The 19,133-nt window shown below is 45.5% G+C and overlaps 1 protein-coding gene across 1 annotated transcript in view; it reads left to right on the top strand.

The window, feature by feature from the left end:
* LOC144168224 (arylsulfatase B-like) overlaps positions 1 to 19,133 on the top strand; it is a 103,054-nt gene that overhangs the window by 35,692 nt on the left and 48,229 nt on the right. Inside the window, exons 3-4 of the mRNA XM_077697256.1 lie at positions 14,417 to 14,529; positions 18,836 to 18,946. Of these exons, the coding sequence (XP_077553382.1) occupies positions 14,417 to 14,529; positions 18,836 to 18,946 (224 nt within the window). The remainder of the gene's footprint in view (positions 1 to 14,416; positions 14,530 to 18,835; positions 18,947 to 19,133) is intronic.

Below are 19,133 nucleotides of genomic sequence, written 5' to 3'. Positions count from 1 at the left end.
TCTTTTAAGACGACTGCAAACAGCTGTTATTTTCCCGGTGCGTAGCCAATGATTTATATTTGGAATCGATTTCCGCTAGTCCCCAAACTTTCGGCCTCTTTATATGCAGGCCATTCATATCGTCTTGCACCTTTCCCCGCCATAAAACGGACCTTCGGTGTGTGTCTGTGGGGGGGGTGGGGGATGGAGGACGTGGCATACATGTGGTTGAGTTTGAATTAAAAAGAACTTGGAATTTTTTGACGTGCCATGCAGTTTACTGTACAGTTCTAGAGAATTATCAACGTTATGTGTGTAACGAATTTGACTGAGCTTTTTGCTATTTCTCTGAATGTTTTGCCTTGAAAAGTAGCAGCGCATACATTGTCCAGTACAAACATTGTTGCATCTGATTCCACCAAACGAACGTTAAAAACGTATGCCATACATATGACATATAGTATTTTATATTCATGTGTACGTAAACGTGCTCGTTGAACATCTCCAAGTGGTAAAAATAATCCTAAGCTCTCCACTACGGCGCGCCTCATCTCCTGCGTTGCGTCGGCGCGTTAAACCCTACAATCAACGAAGTCATCAATAGGTAAACGGGCAATGCTAGGCAATATTTGCAATACAATATACTAGGCCACTTGTCCGCGGCGGTACAATTTTGTTGTGTTGTTCCTCTCTTTGGTTCCCTTCTGTCTCAGGCAGCACGCTCGACCGCGTTTTTTCTCTGCCAACATGTCTTTTCGAAGCTTATCAACATATATTTATTGCCATAGTTGCTGAAAAATAATCGCGGCGAGATAGCCAGAAAACCGGCCATTGACGGCCCGTTTCAATTACGGACCGGCCACCGCCCCGCTCTCTAAACAAACTGGCTGGGCTGGTCAAAACAGGGCAGGTGGCAAGCCTACATCGAAAAGAAATTGATTGCATTGTTTTTCTCAAAAAGGTGATTTTTCTGCCTATGTTTTAAACTTTAACTTCAAGGTGACGACTTTCCTAGCTACGGTTGGTTATTTATTGCGACGTTTTGTGCTGAGCACCTGGAAATCCTGGTTCTAGGTTGTATTCTACTTAGGCAGAAGGCTCGGCGACTGACGCAGCCAAATCATTCGCGTTCGCGCAATAATATTATGAAAGATCCTCCAACACTTTTGCGTGGCACTTCCGGTTAAAATATTGTACGCGACGGCACTTGTTGCATCCCACCAAGCCGGGCCGGCGCACGGTAAACGCGATTTGTTTTCACCATGTGTGGATCACTTCAATTTGGTGATGTGGGACCAAAATATACCCCGAAGATTACTGCGGTTCTAAGCACAGCCATTGACCTTGGACGGCTCCCATACAACACTGTACCATTTCTTGTGCTTGTAAGCCACCCCGAAGAAGCTCCTACAAACGTGCTACTCCAGTTATAATGCAAACGCCGCTGCCGCTGAAAAGAGTGCCGTCGATTAGTGCTCTTTGCTTTAAAAACATTCTTTTCCGAAAAATTCACAGCATATCCACGGGGTGAATGATGATGAGTGGGCGAAGCTCCTGAGGGGAAATCATAGGTAAAACCGTCACTCTTCAGTGAAAGTTCGCCCACTACATCTGTGTCCCAACGTAACGTCTAGAAAGTCTCGCTTAAACCGCGCGTCGGCACCTTGCGGCTGAGCTCGCCTGATGCGTTTTGCAGACGCCTCACGAGCTCTCACTGCATCGGGGTTTGCCTGCCGATACGCGCGCTTTCTCGCCGCTTCCCGTTCTCTGACGTTTTGGAGATCCTCTTCGCGCCGTAGCCGTGCCGCTTCGCGTACGGCAGGGTCCTCGCGCCGTTGCCGTGACGCTTGGGCCTCTCGTTCTCGAACGCTGGGATCTTGGCGGCGTCGTCGCGCAGCCAGACGACACGCTTCGGCCTCCTGCTCTCGTACGGCAGGATCTTGGCGGCGGCGTCGCGCAGCTTTACGGAGCGCTTCTGCCTCGCGGGCTCGCACATCTGCAGCCTTATCCATCGGGCGACTCCGAGCGCGCGCCAACAGCGAACGGATTTTATTACAACGCTCCCCGCCATCTAGTAAACAATCCAAGAACTAAACTAGAGGTAGCCACGCCATCTAGTAAACAATCCAAGAACTGAACTATAGGTGGCTACATACATACGTCGAGGATGGACAGACCCACGCCTTAAGGAGCTTCGCCCCTAAAAGGCGACACCTTTGCCACAGCCAGAGGCGTTTGTACAAATTCTAGCATTCTCTGTGAACTTTTGCACGTGCATAGGAACTACACGTTAAAAGACATCTTTTCGGCATGAAGCGAACGTTTTCGCGTGTTTCAATTTTTGAAAATGCTCGAAAATAAAGAATGATAGCCGTGCAAAGGCATACGGAAGCAGCGTGGTTTACTGGTGTACGCTGACGTTTCAATAGCTAAGCAACGGTTTTCGATTTAACTGTAAATTCTGGTTGCTGGCTGGCATCACAGGTAGTGATCGGTACAATCACCATTGATTGGTACACCCACCACATTTTATGCTAGCGGTCGCGGGCCCTACTACCAGGGAAGCGAAGCTGGCGAGTTTTTGCATTAAACTTATCCCAACCTGATGGAGCGCGCTTTCACTTTATCGCTGGTTCAAGGCAACCGGTTCACATTATTGCTGGCTGTGATGAGCAGGTCGCTATTCATAAAGCTGGTCGTGGATCGAACTTCGTCGCTGCGTAGATCCAAAATGATGCACAACGAAACTAGATAACGTTAGTATAAATTGACGCCAAACACGACGGTGAGTAAAATCAAAGTACACGCCGAACGGTGCACTTTGCATACCAAGTTTGGGCATAAATTCTCGTAATGTCTTTATTCTGTTCGGGGGCAGCTTGTCGCCTTTTTGTACCATATACCGAAAGCCACACAGTTGTTCGTGTTCGAATGTATCAAGATTATGTGATAAAAGACGACCGAACAGTATTATTTGTGACTGGATATGAATTTCTGTATTTTCTAGTTTGAACATAGTCCTAAACTCAAGATAGCCTATTCATGCGCATAAAACATTTTACGGTGTTGTTGTCTTTGTAGTACGTTTATCTCAGAAGTAAGTTTTCGGTTGCCTATTCGTCCTTCCAAGTTATTATTATATATGTATGGTGAATCATTTGTATGCCAGTGCCTTTTTGTCTGCTTTGGAGAGACGACGAGTGCTTAAATTCGGTCCAAGTAAAAAAAGAACTGTCCTTGCTACTGGTGTATTCTTGGCTTGCCTCCTAGCAGCGGAAATACAGGGCTTACCGAGATAAATCCTTTCGCAGATAATGAAATGGCTGCACCTAAATTGTCCACAAAAATCAACTTGCAAGAATGCGGGGCATACAACAAGTAGGCCGAACAACCGAACGTTTCCAGAAGTCTCTGAATAATTTCATGACGTTCGTTTCCCCCGAGGTCCAGTGTCGATCGCCCGGGCTCAAGTTCATTTTGCAGGCTGCTTAGAACGGCGATGGTATTAAACTTCTAGAAGGTGATGGGCAAATTCATCAACTCTAGACTTTGTTGATATGATGAAGGGAAGCGGAGACTTTCTACACAACTATTTGCATCACGACAACTGAATAAACGATTAGTAAAAGGCGAACTCTGAGCGGACGCATTAGTGTAGCTCCACGTGCGTGCAGATAACTTCAGCGGGTCAAACTCAGACCGACTGTCCTTTCTTTTATACTTCAAGCGTGCACAAACCACTCGAGGGGCAATGGCCGGGACTGTATTTCCGCCAAAAAATCCCTCCAGCTGCCCGGTACATAGCGGCACCCTTAACGTCCAGCGTAATTTTCAATCTATGTCTCGCTAAAGGGGCTCCTTCAACGGTCAAGGCCCCAAGTCCCACTGGTATCTGCGTAGCTCCTACGCTTAGACAAGGTCTAAAGACTCGGCATTTCTCTTTCTCGGGTATCCCTCCAGCTAACGTACATGCATAGGGAGGACCCCTAGTCGAAAAGAAAGCTGTCACACATTTGATTCGTTTATTTCTGCTTTTAACACCACTAGGCTACAAAGCTATGAGGCATGCTGTATGGGAGGGCTCAGGAACGTTTTCGGCCACCTGGGGATCTCCAACGAGCATCAAAGTGTTGGCACACGGGCTTTTTTGCTTCCATGGAAAGTCAGCTACCATGCCCGCGATTGAACCAGCGTTCTTGGGCTCAGCACGACAACGTCTTAGCCACTACGCCGCCACCATAGGAAGCTGTCAATCATTCATCTGCGGAACAGTCAATTAGGTTCCACCGATTACGGGCCAAACGCCTGACGTAGTCCGTTTAGATGAGCAGCCACTCCGCACTGGAATGCGCGCCGAATTTGCAGAATGGGGCTGAGGGTCGCGAATAGCAATCGCTATCATTGTAGCATGACCGTTGATGCACTGCAAACGCCACGGCTGCAGTAAGGCTGTACGACAGTAATTAGCCTAATTTGTCGGCTTCCTCTGCCGTCCTCAAAATTAGGCGGGAGCCGCTTGGGTCCAGACGGGATGCACCACGCTGTCTGGCGGCCTCTGCGTCCAGACAAACTGCCACGCCTAGGCACCGCGACGAAATGAGTCACGCAAAGCTGTAGCTTTCCGAAAGCTAGATAATAAGACAAACTGGCTGCCATAGCCGCTGTTTCCGCCGATTCGTAGGTGACAACCGAAGGGGCTTGCGAGTGGCCTTACAACCTGCATGCATACACCGATTGAATTGCTAGTGCAAAAAAAAAACATTTCTAGTAAACAGGTTTCAACTTCACAAAATGACCATTAGTAACCAGCTATAATTCTGAAAATAACTTTAAACGTGAAATAAACAGTAAATGCATTTCAAAACAAGTCCAGTGAAGGCTTGCTACAAATTTATTTATTTATTTATTTAGGAACATACTGCAGGCCACGTAGGCCCACGCAGGAGGGGCATAATGTGGTAACAATATCAACCAAATACAAACATTAAACAGCAAAAAAGCAGAAACAAGAACGGAAGTATAAAACAGTGAACGCTAGAGGTAACTACAAAGGCACAACTAAACATTTGGTTCAAATGAATCAAGAGAGTTTAGACAATTTTCGGGTGTATTGTTCCAATCAATAATTGTGCGGGGAAAAAAGAAAATTTAAACAGATTGGTGAAAGCGAACATTCGGGTTAAAGACAGAGAATGGGAATGACGAGTACGGCGAGTAGCAAGGGCGAGGTACGGCGAGTAGTAAATTGCACTATACCAGGCTTTCGTTGACGTACCTGTCGCTGTCATGTTGGATCATTGCTTGCACGGTTGAAAGGTTTGAACGTGTGTGCCACTTTTATCTGAAGCAGCACTGGTAAAGGTGAGCGCAGTACTCAAGAGCGGCAGTTGTGACGTAACGTGCAAGCTATCCAAAACGTTAAGCTCCAATCTGATGTGTTGGTATTAAAATTTTGTTGTAGCACGCAGTGAAATGTCGTACGCCACTATATCTTCTGACACTTTGTTAGCGCAAAACATACATTACATCTGCAACTGAATGCTACTTCTTTGGGGAACAAAAAAGCTTGACTGCTTATTGTGTGATTATGTTAAAAGATCGAGCACTAATCCACACGCCGTGCGTTTCCAAAGAAAACAATCATAAAGACTCGTGTGTTCTGTCGTGTAGTTGCGAACGGAATGGTATAAGGTATTTGGAATATAATTACTTCGGATTGGCAAGTTCAAGGCTCGTGTGTTCTATCGTGTAGTTGCGAACGGAACGATATAAGGCATATATAATAATATCTTCGGGTTGGCCACTACTTGCCAGGGGTAAAACTACTACTTTCGGGAACAAAAAACATCTTGATCGCATGTTGAATGATTACGCTAAGAGAGGGAATAATATACTGCCATTCGTGCTTTTTCAAAAAATTAATTCTGAAGACTTGTGTGCTCCTTCGTGTAGTTGCCAACAGAGCGGTATAAGGTATTGAGAACGATTACTTTCGATAGGCACCAATTGGCCAATGGTAACACTACTATTACACGCGTAATTTAAAATTGTGCAAAAAAACGCATGTAAAGGTTGCTTTGCCTAAGCGTGCTTAGCAAGACATTTCACTGCCCTTGTGGCAATTGAAGCTGCAAACGAAGAAATTTTTCGAATATTATGCCTTTGCCACGCTGTCTTATTCCTAGGTTGTTCGGGAACTTGAGGCTCTGTTGTGAATCTTTGTCAATTTTAATCAATGAGCGTTTTGTTACAAAAAAATTCCTAGAAGCGTCAGGCGGTGAGGGAATAGGTGTATTCGCTAATTCTCCATTTGGTGGTATCGACTGAAGATGCAAAATCAATGAGAATTTTGTTACAAAAAATGCCTAGAAGCGTCAGGCAGTGAGCGAATAGGTGTATTCGCTAATTCTCCATTGGGTGCTATAGACTGAAGATGCAAAAAAGGTTTCTATAAAGTATCACATGTAAAATGCCATTTTTAGTTTTTATTTCAAGTGTACACTGATATACACAGATTACTTCAGAAGTACTTCAAAATAACCCGTCGAAGCGCAGTACAAGACGAGAGAAAAAATACCGAAGAGATACAGTGCGGTAACTTCCAATTTTATGGCAGCGGCCCCCAACCACCACCTAAATACCACCCTTATCAACTAACGTGGCCAATTGGAACCACCCAAGATGTAGTCAATATATCGCAACCACAAAATAAAGGGCGCTTAAATTTAACATCCTGACAAATCGATAAAAAGTATCAGAATACAAGTACACCAATAAATTCCTTTACAGACAAAAAGTTGCCAGAGGCTGGCAAGCACAAGCAGGAGCCCAGGCGAGACAGTCAGGCCCTCCAGAAAAAGAAATCATGGTATAGAAAATTTACGTGTCATCATCGTTGATTCCCCGACATCACCATCATTACCGCAGATCATCACGCGAGCGGCCACCTCGAGCTGCTTCATCCTTCTTCAAAAAGTCGCCATTAAAGGTCATTCCGATCTGCAAAGTTGCTCTTCGTTTCATTGAGTTCTTCGTCACTTGGCTTAGATTGCCTCAATTTGGTGCCGTGAAACCCGGGAATTGACGTCGGACACGACGAGCAGTGGGACGGCTACCTGATTACGACGACTCCTGCTCTGGCGGACCAGATCCTGGGCACCCACGATGACCTCCATTGAAAGCAAGCTACGGCCACGAAGCACTATGCGGGAGAAACTGGGTGGCATCGTTTGGAACGTCGGAGAAGGCCTCCGCAATGGACAACTGACCACACCGATGGACATGGCTGTTTCTCTGGAGCGGACAGAATTCCTCTTTCACAGATCCAAAAGCTAGACGAGGATATTTATCTCGACACCACCGACGGCCTCGTTCTAGGGGAGACATCCGAAGAAGCAGCCTTCAAACACAGAATCGTACACATTATGGTGGAGCTTCGCTTTTGGTCCCGACACCTTCCGTGCGGTGAGTCTGGTAGTACACCTTCTCAGACAAGCTGACCGCCCTCCGGGACCGCAGCCACGCGAGCGAAGCTACCAACCCTGGAATTGACCACAATCGATAGTGATCGACGAAAATGGCTCCGATTATGGAACGAGTTTGAGAGTACGATTAATACGAACCCCGAACTTAAACCTACGGAGAAATTTCAGTACTTAATCAACCTTTTAAAGGCAAAAGCTGCTTCCGCAGTGTCTGGAATGCCTCCGAAAGAGGAATGCTAATGGATGCGGTAGCGCTGTTGAAACAACGGTTCGGAGATCAGGCGCTCCTTGTACGGGAACATATGCAAGCCTTCATCGAATTAAAACCGGTCGCTTCCTCCTCCGACGTGAACAGATTGCGGAAACTCTATGACGAGGTTCAAGTTCAATGCCGAAGCCTAAAAGCCCTCGGAACGCGCCCTACAACGTACTGCTCCATGCTACGGGAAATTCTATTCCGGACGCTACCAAGAGACCTGGTACTTCGATTTCATCAGTGGTCGAAGATTCCTATGGCAAACCATCCGAATGATGATTCTCCGATACCAGCTACCGTACACGAAACAAACTTCGAACAACTTATGACATTTTTGGGGCAAGAACTTGGATGTGGGGAAGCGATGGTGCCAAATACGTCAAGCTGCGGGCTCAACGATGAGAATTCGAAGCAGAAGCATGCAAGTGCCCAAGTGCCTTCCGTAGCATCCCTTCACGGCGCTACAAGTGGGACTAAGACGTGAATCTTATGTTCTTCCTTGCATGACGCAGCGTTTTGCTCCTCTCAGTCTATAACCTTGGAGGAGAAGAAGGCCCTTCTTTCTCAAGAGGGACGCTACTTCCGCTGCTTTACCCAAGGCATCTTGCTAGGCAATGCAAGAGGAAAATTGTATGTCAGCACTGCTCCCGGCGACATGCTTCTTCCATGTGCGACAAGAACGAAAGGAAGGAAGTCAACGAGCAAGTCGCTACGACTCTAGTCCAACGGATGTCAAGACAAGAGCGCTCTCTTATACTGTTTCAAACGCTGAATGCTAAAGTGGCCGGATCAACAAAAGCATTGAACTGCAGAGTTCTTTTAGACGGAGGCAGTCAACGCAGTTTCATTACGACGGAAGTCAATAGCAGTCTAGGCTGCGAGTTGATTGAACAGGAAACCCTTACGGTGGGAGTATACGGAGGAAAAGAAACAGCGCAGACCCTGAATAGAGTGCGTGTACAGCTGAATAGCCTGACAACCAATTCGGCGATTTGCGCAGAAGCGGTTGAAGTCTAGTCGATCGGCAGCCAGGCGATTCCATTCCCAGATGAAACTGTGATTGCCGCTCTGCGAGGCAAGCTCGCATGACGTGTCAGCATGCAGATCACGAAGGCATCGCTATCCTAATTGGATCAGACTTTTACTCGAACGACGGGACTGAAACTATTAAAAATTTGGCACCTAATCTCAAAGCCATCGCGACCAAGCTGGAAAGGGCAGTAGAAGGTCAAACAAAGGAACCTTCCCACATAGTTCACTGCTCAAATGTCGTATCCCTTCATGCCTACACAGGGCATTCAGACGTAGCATCCACGCCAAAGCAATATTGGGAAGTGGAAAGTATCGGTAACAAAGATCAACCAGATCCTACAGACGACTCCGTAATGCTTGAGTTTGAGAAGCACATCGCCATGAAAAATGGTCGCTACGAAGTAGCTCTTCCCCCGAGAGAGGAAGTAGATCTTCCCGACAACCTTCAAGTTGTTGAGAAACGGCTGCACCACCTCACCAAAAAACGGAAGCTTAGCAATTCGGGGTTGAACGCGTACATTCATGGTGGTACAGCAGAACGAGTTCCTTGGACCACGTCAAGGGACGGGCGGTATATTTACTATCTTCCTCACAGAGCCGTCGTTCGCGAAGAAAGAATAACCACGAAGATGAGGATTGTGTTTGACGCGTCTTCGCACGCCAAAGGCGCGAAGTCATTAATTGACAACTTAGAGGCCGCTCCGAATCTGAATTGTGACATCGCAGCCTTGCTTCTGCAATTTCGTCAATACAAGTTTGGTATGACTTCTATTGTTGAGAAGGTCTTTTTACAGATACGTCTACGAGAGCCAGACCGTGACTCCCTACGTTTTAGTTGGTTTGAGAGTTGCCCTCCACTTGGTCAGCCATTTCCTCCCAAAGTGGTGTGGAGAATGTCTCGATTCCCCTTCGGAGTAATTTCAAGCCCCTTTCTGCTAATGGCAACACTTCAGCTTCCCTTCAGGAGTCATATGAATTCTTTTCCGCGCGCCGCGGGACTTCTTTTCAAGTCCATTACATGAATGACCTGGTAATCGGTGCACATACAGAACAAGAAGCGATTGCTTTATGGAATAAAACCATCAGTATTTTCAAATCTGCTGCTGTGAATATCAGAGAACGGGTTACGAACAACAGGACCATGGCCTCTGTTTTTCTCGACAACCAAACAGACTCACCCTTTACCGTATGCTCGCCGCATTCAGATACTTCGAAAGGTCTTGGACTCGAACGGGACACATTGCAAGACGTGTTTGTTTTTCGGCCGCAAGCCCCGAAGAATGAACGACCCGCTACAAAGAGATTGCACTGAAAGCTATTGCCAAAATATTCGTCCCCTCGGATTCATTAGCCATCTTGTTATCACAGTTAAGATACTACTGCAACATTTGTGGAAAAGACATCTTGCTTGGGACGCAGAACTACCAGAAGTCTTGGCGTACATTTGGCAGCGCTGCTGTGAAGAAGTGGGCGCCCTTGAAGGGATGCATATTCCACGGTTTTTTGTCAAGGGTTCAATCAAGACATCGCGAAGGCAACGTTCCACGTATTCAGTGACGACAGCCCTAGAGCCTACGGTGTCACTGCATATCTCTTTTTGGAACATTTGACACAAGCTCATAAGACACGTCTGCTTATGGCAAAAAGTCAAGTGGCCCCTGTGAAGACTCTCAGTCTACCCAAGCTGGAATTAACGTCCGCTTCTTTACCTGCACGTATGAGTCAAGACATTCGCGAAAACCTGAACCTTGTCATCATAGAGACGCATCTATGTTCGGATTCTTTGATTACTCTATGTTGGATTCAGAATGAGACCATATTTCAAAGCCCTTTCTGCAGAATAGAGTAAACGAAATAAGAAGAATTACCTTATTCAGGCTGCGGCACTACTGCAAAGGAAAGGATAATCCAGTGGACCTCCTCACTAGAGCAATTTCACCCTGCCAATCGCAACAGTCCACATCGTGGTGGCAAGGACGTGTCAGGATTGCTACACCTGATTTTTGGCCTACAGAACCAATGCCTTCGCCTTCAGATGCACAAGGCAAACAAGTTGCGGAGGAGACCGGAAACTCAATCCTGACGTCAACTGTCTCGACTTGTGCAGTCGTCGACTTTACCTGATTTAGTTCCCTCTTACGCTTCCATCGAGTGGTAGCTTGGATACATCGGTTCAGAGATACCTTCGGAAGAAGAACAAGATTATGGGACACTTGACGGATGAGAAAATTGGAAAGGCCGAGCTTACTGCATTCAGAGCACGCAATCAGCTAGTTTTCCTGAAAAACTATATTGTGTTAAGAAGGGGCTTCCTGTACCACCAACGTCATCTCTAAAAGCAGTGAACCTGTTTCTTGATGATCAACGACCCCTGCGGGTACAAGGAAGACTACATGCCAGCCCTGAAGACTACAGCCAGAAGCACCCTATTATTATTCCTGACAAGTGTTTTTACACTGAACAGCTCTTACGATCAATCCACACGAAGCTAGGTCGTGCTGGTTTCCGTGACACCCTGGTTCAGCTGCGAGAAAGATACTGGATCATGAGAGGACGCCAACTCGTGAAAAAATTGCTTCATGCCTGCGTGACATGCAAACAATTTCATTCCAGAGCATGTATTCAAGATGAAGCACCCTTACTCAAGGGTCGAGTCATAGAAACTACTCCATTCGAAATCTGTGGAGTAGACATTGCTGGTCCCCTCTACGTAAAGACAACATCGTGAGACAACCAGACGTACGTCGTTCTTTTTTCGTCCGCTGTTACTATAGCAATTTATCTCGAGCTGATACCAGACATGACATCAGAGAGTTTAATTAACGCTATGCGCCGTTTCGTTTCGAGACGTGGACTCTGTCATACGGTACAGAGTGACAATGCGCGTACATTTAAACACAGCGTTTGAGAACTCGCTGCCATGTCGAAAACACTCAAGCACCTAGATGTGCAAGATTATTTCTCATCCTCGCTTTTCTGATGGAGGCGAAAAGCAAAAACGCCCGTGTGTACGAGATTTCGGCGCACGATAAAGATCCCCAGGTGGTCAAAATTAATCCGGAGCCCTCCACTACGGCGCGCCTCATCGCCTGCGTTGCGTCGGCGCGTTAAACCCCACAATCAATCAATTTCTCATCCTCGTCAATTGCTTGGACGTTTATCGTGGAAGCAGCAATCTGGTGGGGTGGCTTTTATTAACGACTTGTGCGCTCGGTAGAAAGCTCTTTGCGAAAGGTATTAGGACGACGGCTAGTAGACATAGCCGAAATGGGTACTATCATCACGGAAGTAGAAGCCATAATTAATTCCCGGTCACTCACGTTTATTTACAACGATGTTACAGAAACTTCTCCCCTATCCCCGGCATGCTTTCTTGTTGGAAAAAGGCTGACCTCGTTACCACCTTTGGGTGTTGCATCTTAAGGATCCCCCTAAAAGGGAGTCGACGTCATTGGTGCTGGAAAGGATGTGGCGACAGCGAGAAAAAACATTAGACAAAATTTGCTCACGGTGGAAGAGAGAATACCTCTACAAACATCGATTTCGAAGCACGACACGTCAAAAGACATCCAATGAGCTAAAAAAGGGATCGGTCATGCTCTTCAACGATGACTTTAAACCACGTGCATTATAGAGTCTAGCTCCTATAGAGAGGCTACATCCAGGTCGTGAAAAGAAAGTTCGCTCCTGCACCTTGCGGTTTCCGAGTGGACTAATCACAAAGCGACCAGTGCAACGTTTGTACCTGCTAGAAGCGGACTAAGCAGAGCTTCTTCGTGTTTGGGGAAGATATAGAAACTTTACGTGTCATCATCGTTGATGCCCCGACGTCACCATCATCACTACATCATACCGCGAGCGGTCATCTCGAGCTGCTTCATCCTTCTTCAAAAAGTCGCCATTAAAGGTCGTTCCGATCTGCAAGTTCTCTCTTTGTTTCATGGAGTTCTTCGTCCTTTGGGCATAGATTCCCACACATGGGTTTGACCTGAAAGAATCTGTCGTTTTTGCTCCGAGAGCTACCGACGGTTTCGAAACGCGAAGATCATCCAAATCAGCGATGGCTTTCGCATCCAAAATTGAGCTTGTCAGGGGCGTCGGTTCTCGGCCAAAACAACAAGTTTCTCAAATTAAAGAGGGGCAAAGAACTGCCCCGCGTTTCGCAGCAAGCAGCCACACTGAGAACCCGTACTCAGTAATTTTTACATAGCTAAACTCGCTACAAGAACAATAAACTCTGTCGCAGGCACAAAATTCAGAAAGTGCTCGGGTACGTGGATGATTACTTGTTTCTCCTTAGGTCTACCGCTTATGTGCTCCGACCAGATGTTTTCGAAACCCTGGCTATGCTGAAGACAAAACTAGCAACCCCGAAATTACATACGAGCTACCTGTTTAAAATAGAAATCGCTTTCTTGGCAGTTTTTCTTTTGCCACGGATTATATTTGATGGTGCAACGAAGCTAGGGCCAATTATTCGTTGATTTCCTATAACTCTGCCGGCTCGAAACTCGTTAACAGATGTATGGTTGACCGTCGTTTACCAATGATCTCGAATATGTCTTGCGAGCACGAAATGCGCCCAAGCTTGGCAAAGCAGACGGTCCCCTTGACAGAAGCAGGGTACCGAACTCATGTCATCATGTCGGTGGCTGAGTGCATACTCAGGAAGGCAAGCACCCAAGAGCCGGCTAAAGTTCAACTGCCGACGAAAAAATGCAAGGGTGATCCCGGACCTGCATCCCTTCTTCCATAATCGCAAGAAGATATCCGACTGACAAAGCGCAATAGCTCTGCGAAGCCGTCTTGCAAGCCAAGCAACGCAAACTAATTTGCTGAGTGCACAAAGCGCACCGTTTCTAAGATTCCGCCAGATTGCTCCAATTTTTACGTCAGACAATTAAGCAGATGCCAGAATGATTGCTCAATGGAACATAGCAACAACGTTCGTAGTCAGCATGGGGTTTTCTGGCTTTGCACTGCAAAACGTGTGGCTGTTGTGCTGCACTTTTTCATTTGGCCTAGCCCCAAAACCCCCTGAAACGTAACATTGGGGAGCAAAAGCATCTCCTGAGTTGGGCGGTCTTTGCATTCAAAAATTTCGGTAGCTCGCGGGGCAAAAAAAGATTTTTTAAACATCAAATGCGTCATTTTTTCGTACGAAGTGTCTTTTCTTCGCGCATGTGCTGCTTCTTGTATTTGCGAGCCTCGGGAAACATGTTTTCTGCAAAGATTTTTATCGGTGTTCTTGTATATGGTACTTTCTATCGATTTGTGAGAATGATCACCTTTACGGGGTTTAATTTGTGTTATTGCAATGCATTGACTGCATCCTGATTCGTTAAAATTAGGCACGCTGGTTGATACGTGCGATATATATGTCGCCGCTGGGTGTCTCCGTCATTAAAATTGTGCGTTAAAGTTATGCGTTCTTCGGTGTTTTCGTCCCTCGTCTCCTCCTGCGCTTCGATGCGTCACCATGTACAAACTCGCACAAACAACTATTCTTCTGAACTTCTAAAGGCATCTCTCTTTCGACGCGTACATGGACCCCGAATAATTAGGAACTGATGAAGCGGGAGATTACGCCGCCACATTTTGTCATTCTTACAAAATTTTAATTTTTGAAACGATAAGTAAGAAAACGTTTTCTGCTGTTGCACAGGCATGCAGCACCTGGTAGTCCAGGCAGCCGAGCCCTGGGGACTGCCACTCAAGTATAAACTCATGCCAGAGTATCTTAAGGAACTCGGTTACGAGACACACATGGTGGGCAAGGTGAGAAGTTTATTACAACAGCCAACACTTAAGACTCAACCTTAAGATTGCCATTTAGGATTGCCACCTAAGAAAAAGAAGAGGGAAACATGCTTTCTAGCCGTAGAGAGGCAGCTATAAAACTCAAGTGGCCTTTGCATGTCGAGAAATGGTCTTTCAATTGTATGGCGTTTTATGCCGTAATTCACAAATTTTAGTGATGTTTGCATTTTGAGAAAGAGTATTTCAATAGTAGGACGTTTTATGCAGTAAGTCACACAAAGTTTAAATGAAGATCCATATTCTCACGTTTAAGAACACATAAACATATCGTTCCACTCCCTACGAAATGAAGGCTCGTTCCATGCGTAGTTATTTTCTGGTGTCGGAAGTCGGCTAAGAGGAACTTACCGCATGTCTCAGGACGTTCATCATACCAGCACTGATTACCGTTCTGTCTCAGCGCTCGCGTTTGCTCACTTGTCGCTGCATTTGCTACCCACGAGTAATGACGGTTTGTCATCCCTTTTTTTATGCTTCCTCTATCGTCGCCTGCACTGACGGTGAACCTGATTGTGCAACCCGTATAAGCTCAACCAGACTCACAAAAGCGTTCAAGGCAGAGGTAGCTTAGCGTGCCCTGCTTCATCTAGTCCTCTACCTGGCCCCGACACCAGCATGGCGAAGGCACCTCTGTCAAATCTCAAAGGCAGCTTTGCCCACTCGTTGTACAGTGCCGGGCATTCGCTACCTCTGTTGACTGACGTTAAAGTCTGTTAAAATCCATGCACTACTAAAATTATGTTGTCAGCAGCCCGTAAGCGACAATATTCCCTTGTAGTAGCACAAGGTACTGATCCCATTTTCAAATTTTTTAACCCTACCACACTCCGCAGCGTGCTCACAGAAAGTCTCAATGTTTTCAAGTTAGGGATACCATTGGCATTTTAAGGCACATAATAGAATATTTGCTTGAAGCCTTGCTATGCTTTTCTTGTTTTTCAAAGGCTTTTCTTTATGCATCCTCATTGTAATGACGAGCGCAAGCCCGCCATAGGCCGCACTATTCTGAGGCAGGAGCTAATACTTTGCAGGAACGTGAATACAGCCAATAAGAGGGCTCTCGCAGTATTTTAGCAATATTTTTCATGGCGACAAGATTCTACCGCCCGGAATGAGCGGCCGTTACGTAACGGATGTGTTATATTATTCAAAGCTATGCATCTTGCTGCCGTCCAAATGCACTGCTTTTGTGATTGGTAAAGTATTTGGGATGCCACTACTGAGCATGGCCCTCGGAATTCTTTTTCTTCCTGCCCTGCCGCCTACACTGGCTGCAAACCTGATTGTACAACGCGGACAAGCGGTGGCATGAGTGACAAGAGCGTTCAAGGCAGAGGTAGCTAGTGCACCTAGAGTACCTAATGTTCCACGGCATGAAGAAGAAATCCAGAAACGGGTACTAATTTACAAAGTGAGAACTGTTGTAAGGGTGATAAAATAAGCTTTGGTAAATAAACGCTAAAATTATTTAGAGTAAAATTAACTGACAGCTGTATTTACTTGTGTTTTACGATGGAGTAAATACCAAAGCTAAATGCAACCAATGTAAACGAGTAAATGAATGTGGAGTTAGTGTGTCTGCTGGGAATACTGCCTGTTGGTAGATACTGACACAGTGAACAATTACTAGCCCGGTACTTAAAGGTACGCGTCATAAATAAGACAGATTTTGTGGAAAAGTTGGGTAGTTAACGGGAATGCTTTTGAGCCTAAAGTAGCGGGACGTGTCCTGAGCTGCCTTTCATTTCAGCAGAAGAATAAGGGACACCGCGGTACTTCACGGCGGACGAGATTTCGCCGCCAAAACATCAACGCAGCCTTGTCAGAAAGAACGCTCAGGATATACCTCGAAGATAGTTTTTCTGTGGTATACAAAGATGTAAAAACTAGTCTCTCTTGTGAACACCACTCTTACATCGACTAAATTGAAGATCTCTAAAACACTTCGCCTATAATGATGGGCAAGTAAAATATCACGATAATATTCCAAATGGTTAGCCGCTTGAACGCCTTGTGGCGCCATTTTTTAACCATTGAGTTTGGAACGCGATGGCACACGATGTTGTCTAATTGCATGCTTGAGTTTGTGTCAGTATTGGTGAAGGTACGGCGGAAGATGCCTTATCACGGCGAAGGCGCACACACTTCCGATGGCGGCTTATTGTGTTGTGTCGGCATATATAAGGAATGCCAGGACTTCACACGGGAACTGGGAGAATTTAACAGTATATCGGCCTTATCAACATCGTTCTCGTCTGTTCTTCTGGAGACATCTGCTGTGCCCATCACCACAAAACCGTTAACGTGCGCCACTGTGGCCTTTGGATTTGTTACTGAGCACCTGTGTGATACTTGCCTGAGCGACGATGAGCCCAAAACGCCTTCTCTGAAATCCACAGCAAAGTAGCGACGCTCTTGCTTTGTCTTTCTCCCACACCTATGTTCTTCCTGCGCAAGTTTCAACAGACTAGGCATTTGTGCCCGAATAAATTCACGTGCCACCACCAGAAAGGCTCCCTCAACGCAGGCAGTTCAGGCCACCTCAAAAGCCCTAGCAGGACTAACCCGCTTATTCGCCTATTCAATAACCTCGAGGTCATGGAAATATGTATAAAATTGTATACTGGCGTACGCCTTAACGTACGCCCTAGTAAGAACGTACGAACTTTCAAGCGCCGGCTAAAAACAAAATTGTCAATTTTATAGGACCGCTTACAAAGGCGGGACAAACGTGTAGGCACAAAAACTCAACAGCGCAATAAATATTACGAGGCTATGGAGTGCAACAGATATCGTTTTTGAGAGTTTTAATTGCAATGCGTCTAGTCATTCTTTTTGAAGAATAGTGCAACGATATATTAGGCCATATTTGGGTTGACATAGCATGTAAACTTGTAGTGGGTTATATACCATCTCCTTTTCTTGAAATTGGGTGCAGCAAAACAAACTTCTCAATGTATACCTGGGGCATGTTTTCTATCGCAAAAAAGACGCCAACTTAGATAATAATACGGACGGGACAAACGCTAGCATTCTGCGTCCGTATTCTTCTCTGCGATAGTATTTTACGTCCGTATTCTTCACTAACTAATCGGTTTTTTTGCGGTAGAAAACATGCCCAGTTATTCCAGAACGGTTTTGACAATTTTTGCATTTATAAATGTAGCATTTAGAGTGACACCTTTCTTGGTATGTGAAGGCCAGATTTCGGTTCCGATCACAAGCCAGGTTAATAAAAAGTTTGTTTTAATAAAACTTTCGAGTACCTCTTTCCACACTGTTCTTCAATTAGATACTGTTGAATAAACAAAAACCGTTAAAAGCACTGAAGCTCATTTAAGGGCTCACTTTTATTTCTTCAAAGGAGAAAGAAAGTGACCGAAAACAGCAATTCGCCGTTCAGCAGTCCTGCCGGCAGTATTGAGAGGTAGCAGAGATTAACATTGTTACTTGAGCATCGTAGTGGGTGACAGCCAATGAGTATGGAAAATAATTTTAGCGGACGGACCAAATTATTTTTAAAATCTTGTTTAATTGTATTATCAAAGAAAATTGCGGAATGCGGACGTGTTCTCGCTTTTTCCAGCCGATCTACACGCATCGTTCCCTTTGAGAAACTAACCTCACTTATGGCGCCCTCAATCCGAATCAAAATAACTTAATTTGGCTGGCTCATATAGTGTATGAAGCTTTCAAATGGAACGCTTTAACTCCCTAAAATGTACAAACAAAAGATTTACGGTACGATTAAAGGAGGGAAACCAAATTTATGACCGCCCAAATACAGCGAAAACGAGTCGGGCACCAAAATGTGGTCATTGGTATTATTGTTATGGTGGCACGGCCGGTGTAATGATGTTTCCTTTCTACCACCAAATGACTAGGATACTAAGGCTCAATTGCATAGCCGAGGCACGAATAAGATTTTACTTAAATCATCTTGGCGCTCGTTAAACCACATTGCGATGGGTTACTGTTAGTATGTGCTAGTGTGGGAAGCGTGTAGAAGTGAATTAGTTCAATTCTTTAAACACGTCACTGACATTACTAGGCCAAAAAAACGCTCAGGTATACTCCTACCGATAGTGATCCCCGACATATTGGAGTTAACTTCTAAGTTCCACATCTAAGTCTATGTTTTGCTCCTTGTTGCTAAAACCTTTTGTCTTACCTTGATATCAATATCCCGATTTACTTTCTTGTTGAAGTCATTTCTACAAAGCTGGATGATGATATATAATTATTCGTAACTCACTCGTTCCAGTGGCACCTTGGGTATTTTACCTGGGGGCATACACCAACGTTCAGAGGGTTCGACACATTTTATGGCTTTCACACGGGCGAGCAAGAATACTACAACCATACTTTCAAAACGGTAAGCGGTAGACATTGTGCGGACGATCCACTATGCGTAGTGAATTTCATTTGATAAAATGAGCATGACTTTCTTTCAGACACATACTAAAAATGACGGTTTTGTGAACCAACGGCTCGTGGTATTTGGGGCCGTACATGTGCTTAAACACAAAGGCCACAAATGCAATATCTAGTATCAAAGTGAC

The sequence above is a fragment of the Haemaphysalis longicornis genome, unplaced genomic scaffold, assembly GCF_048455015.1.
Source record: "Haemaphysalis longicornis isolate Haplotype H1 unplaced genomic scaffold, Haemaphysalis longicornis Haplotype H1 scaffold_2, whole genome shotgun sequence".
NCBI lineage: Eukaryota > Metazoa > Arthropoda > Arachnida > Ixodida > Ixodidae > Haemaphysalis > Haemaphysalis longicornis.
Note: the sequence above shows the minus strand (reverse complement) of the source record. Positions and strands in the feature narration are given on the sequence as shown.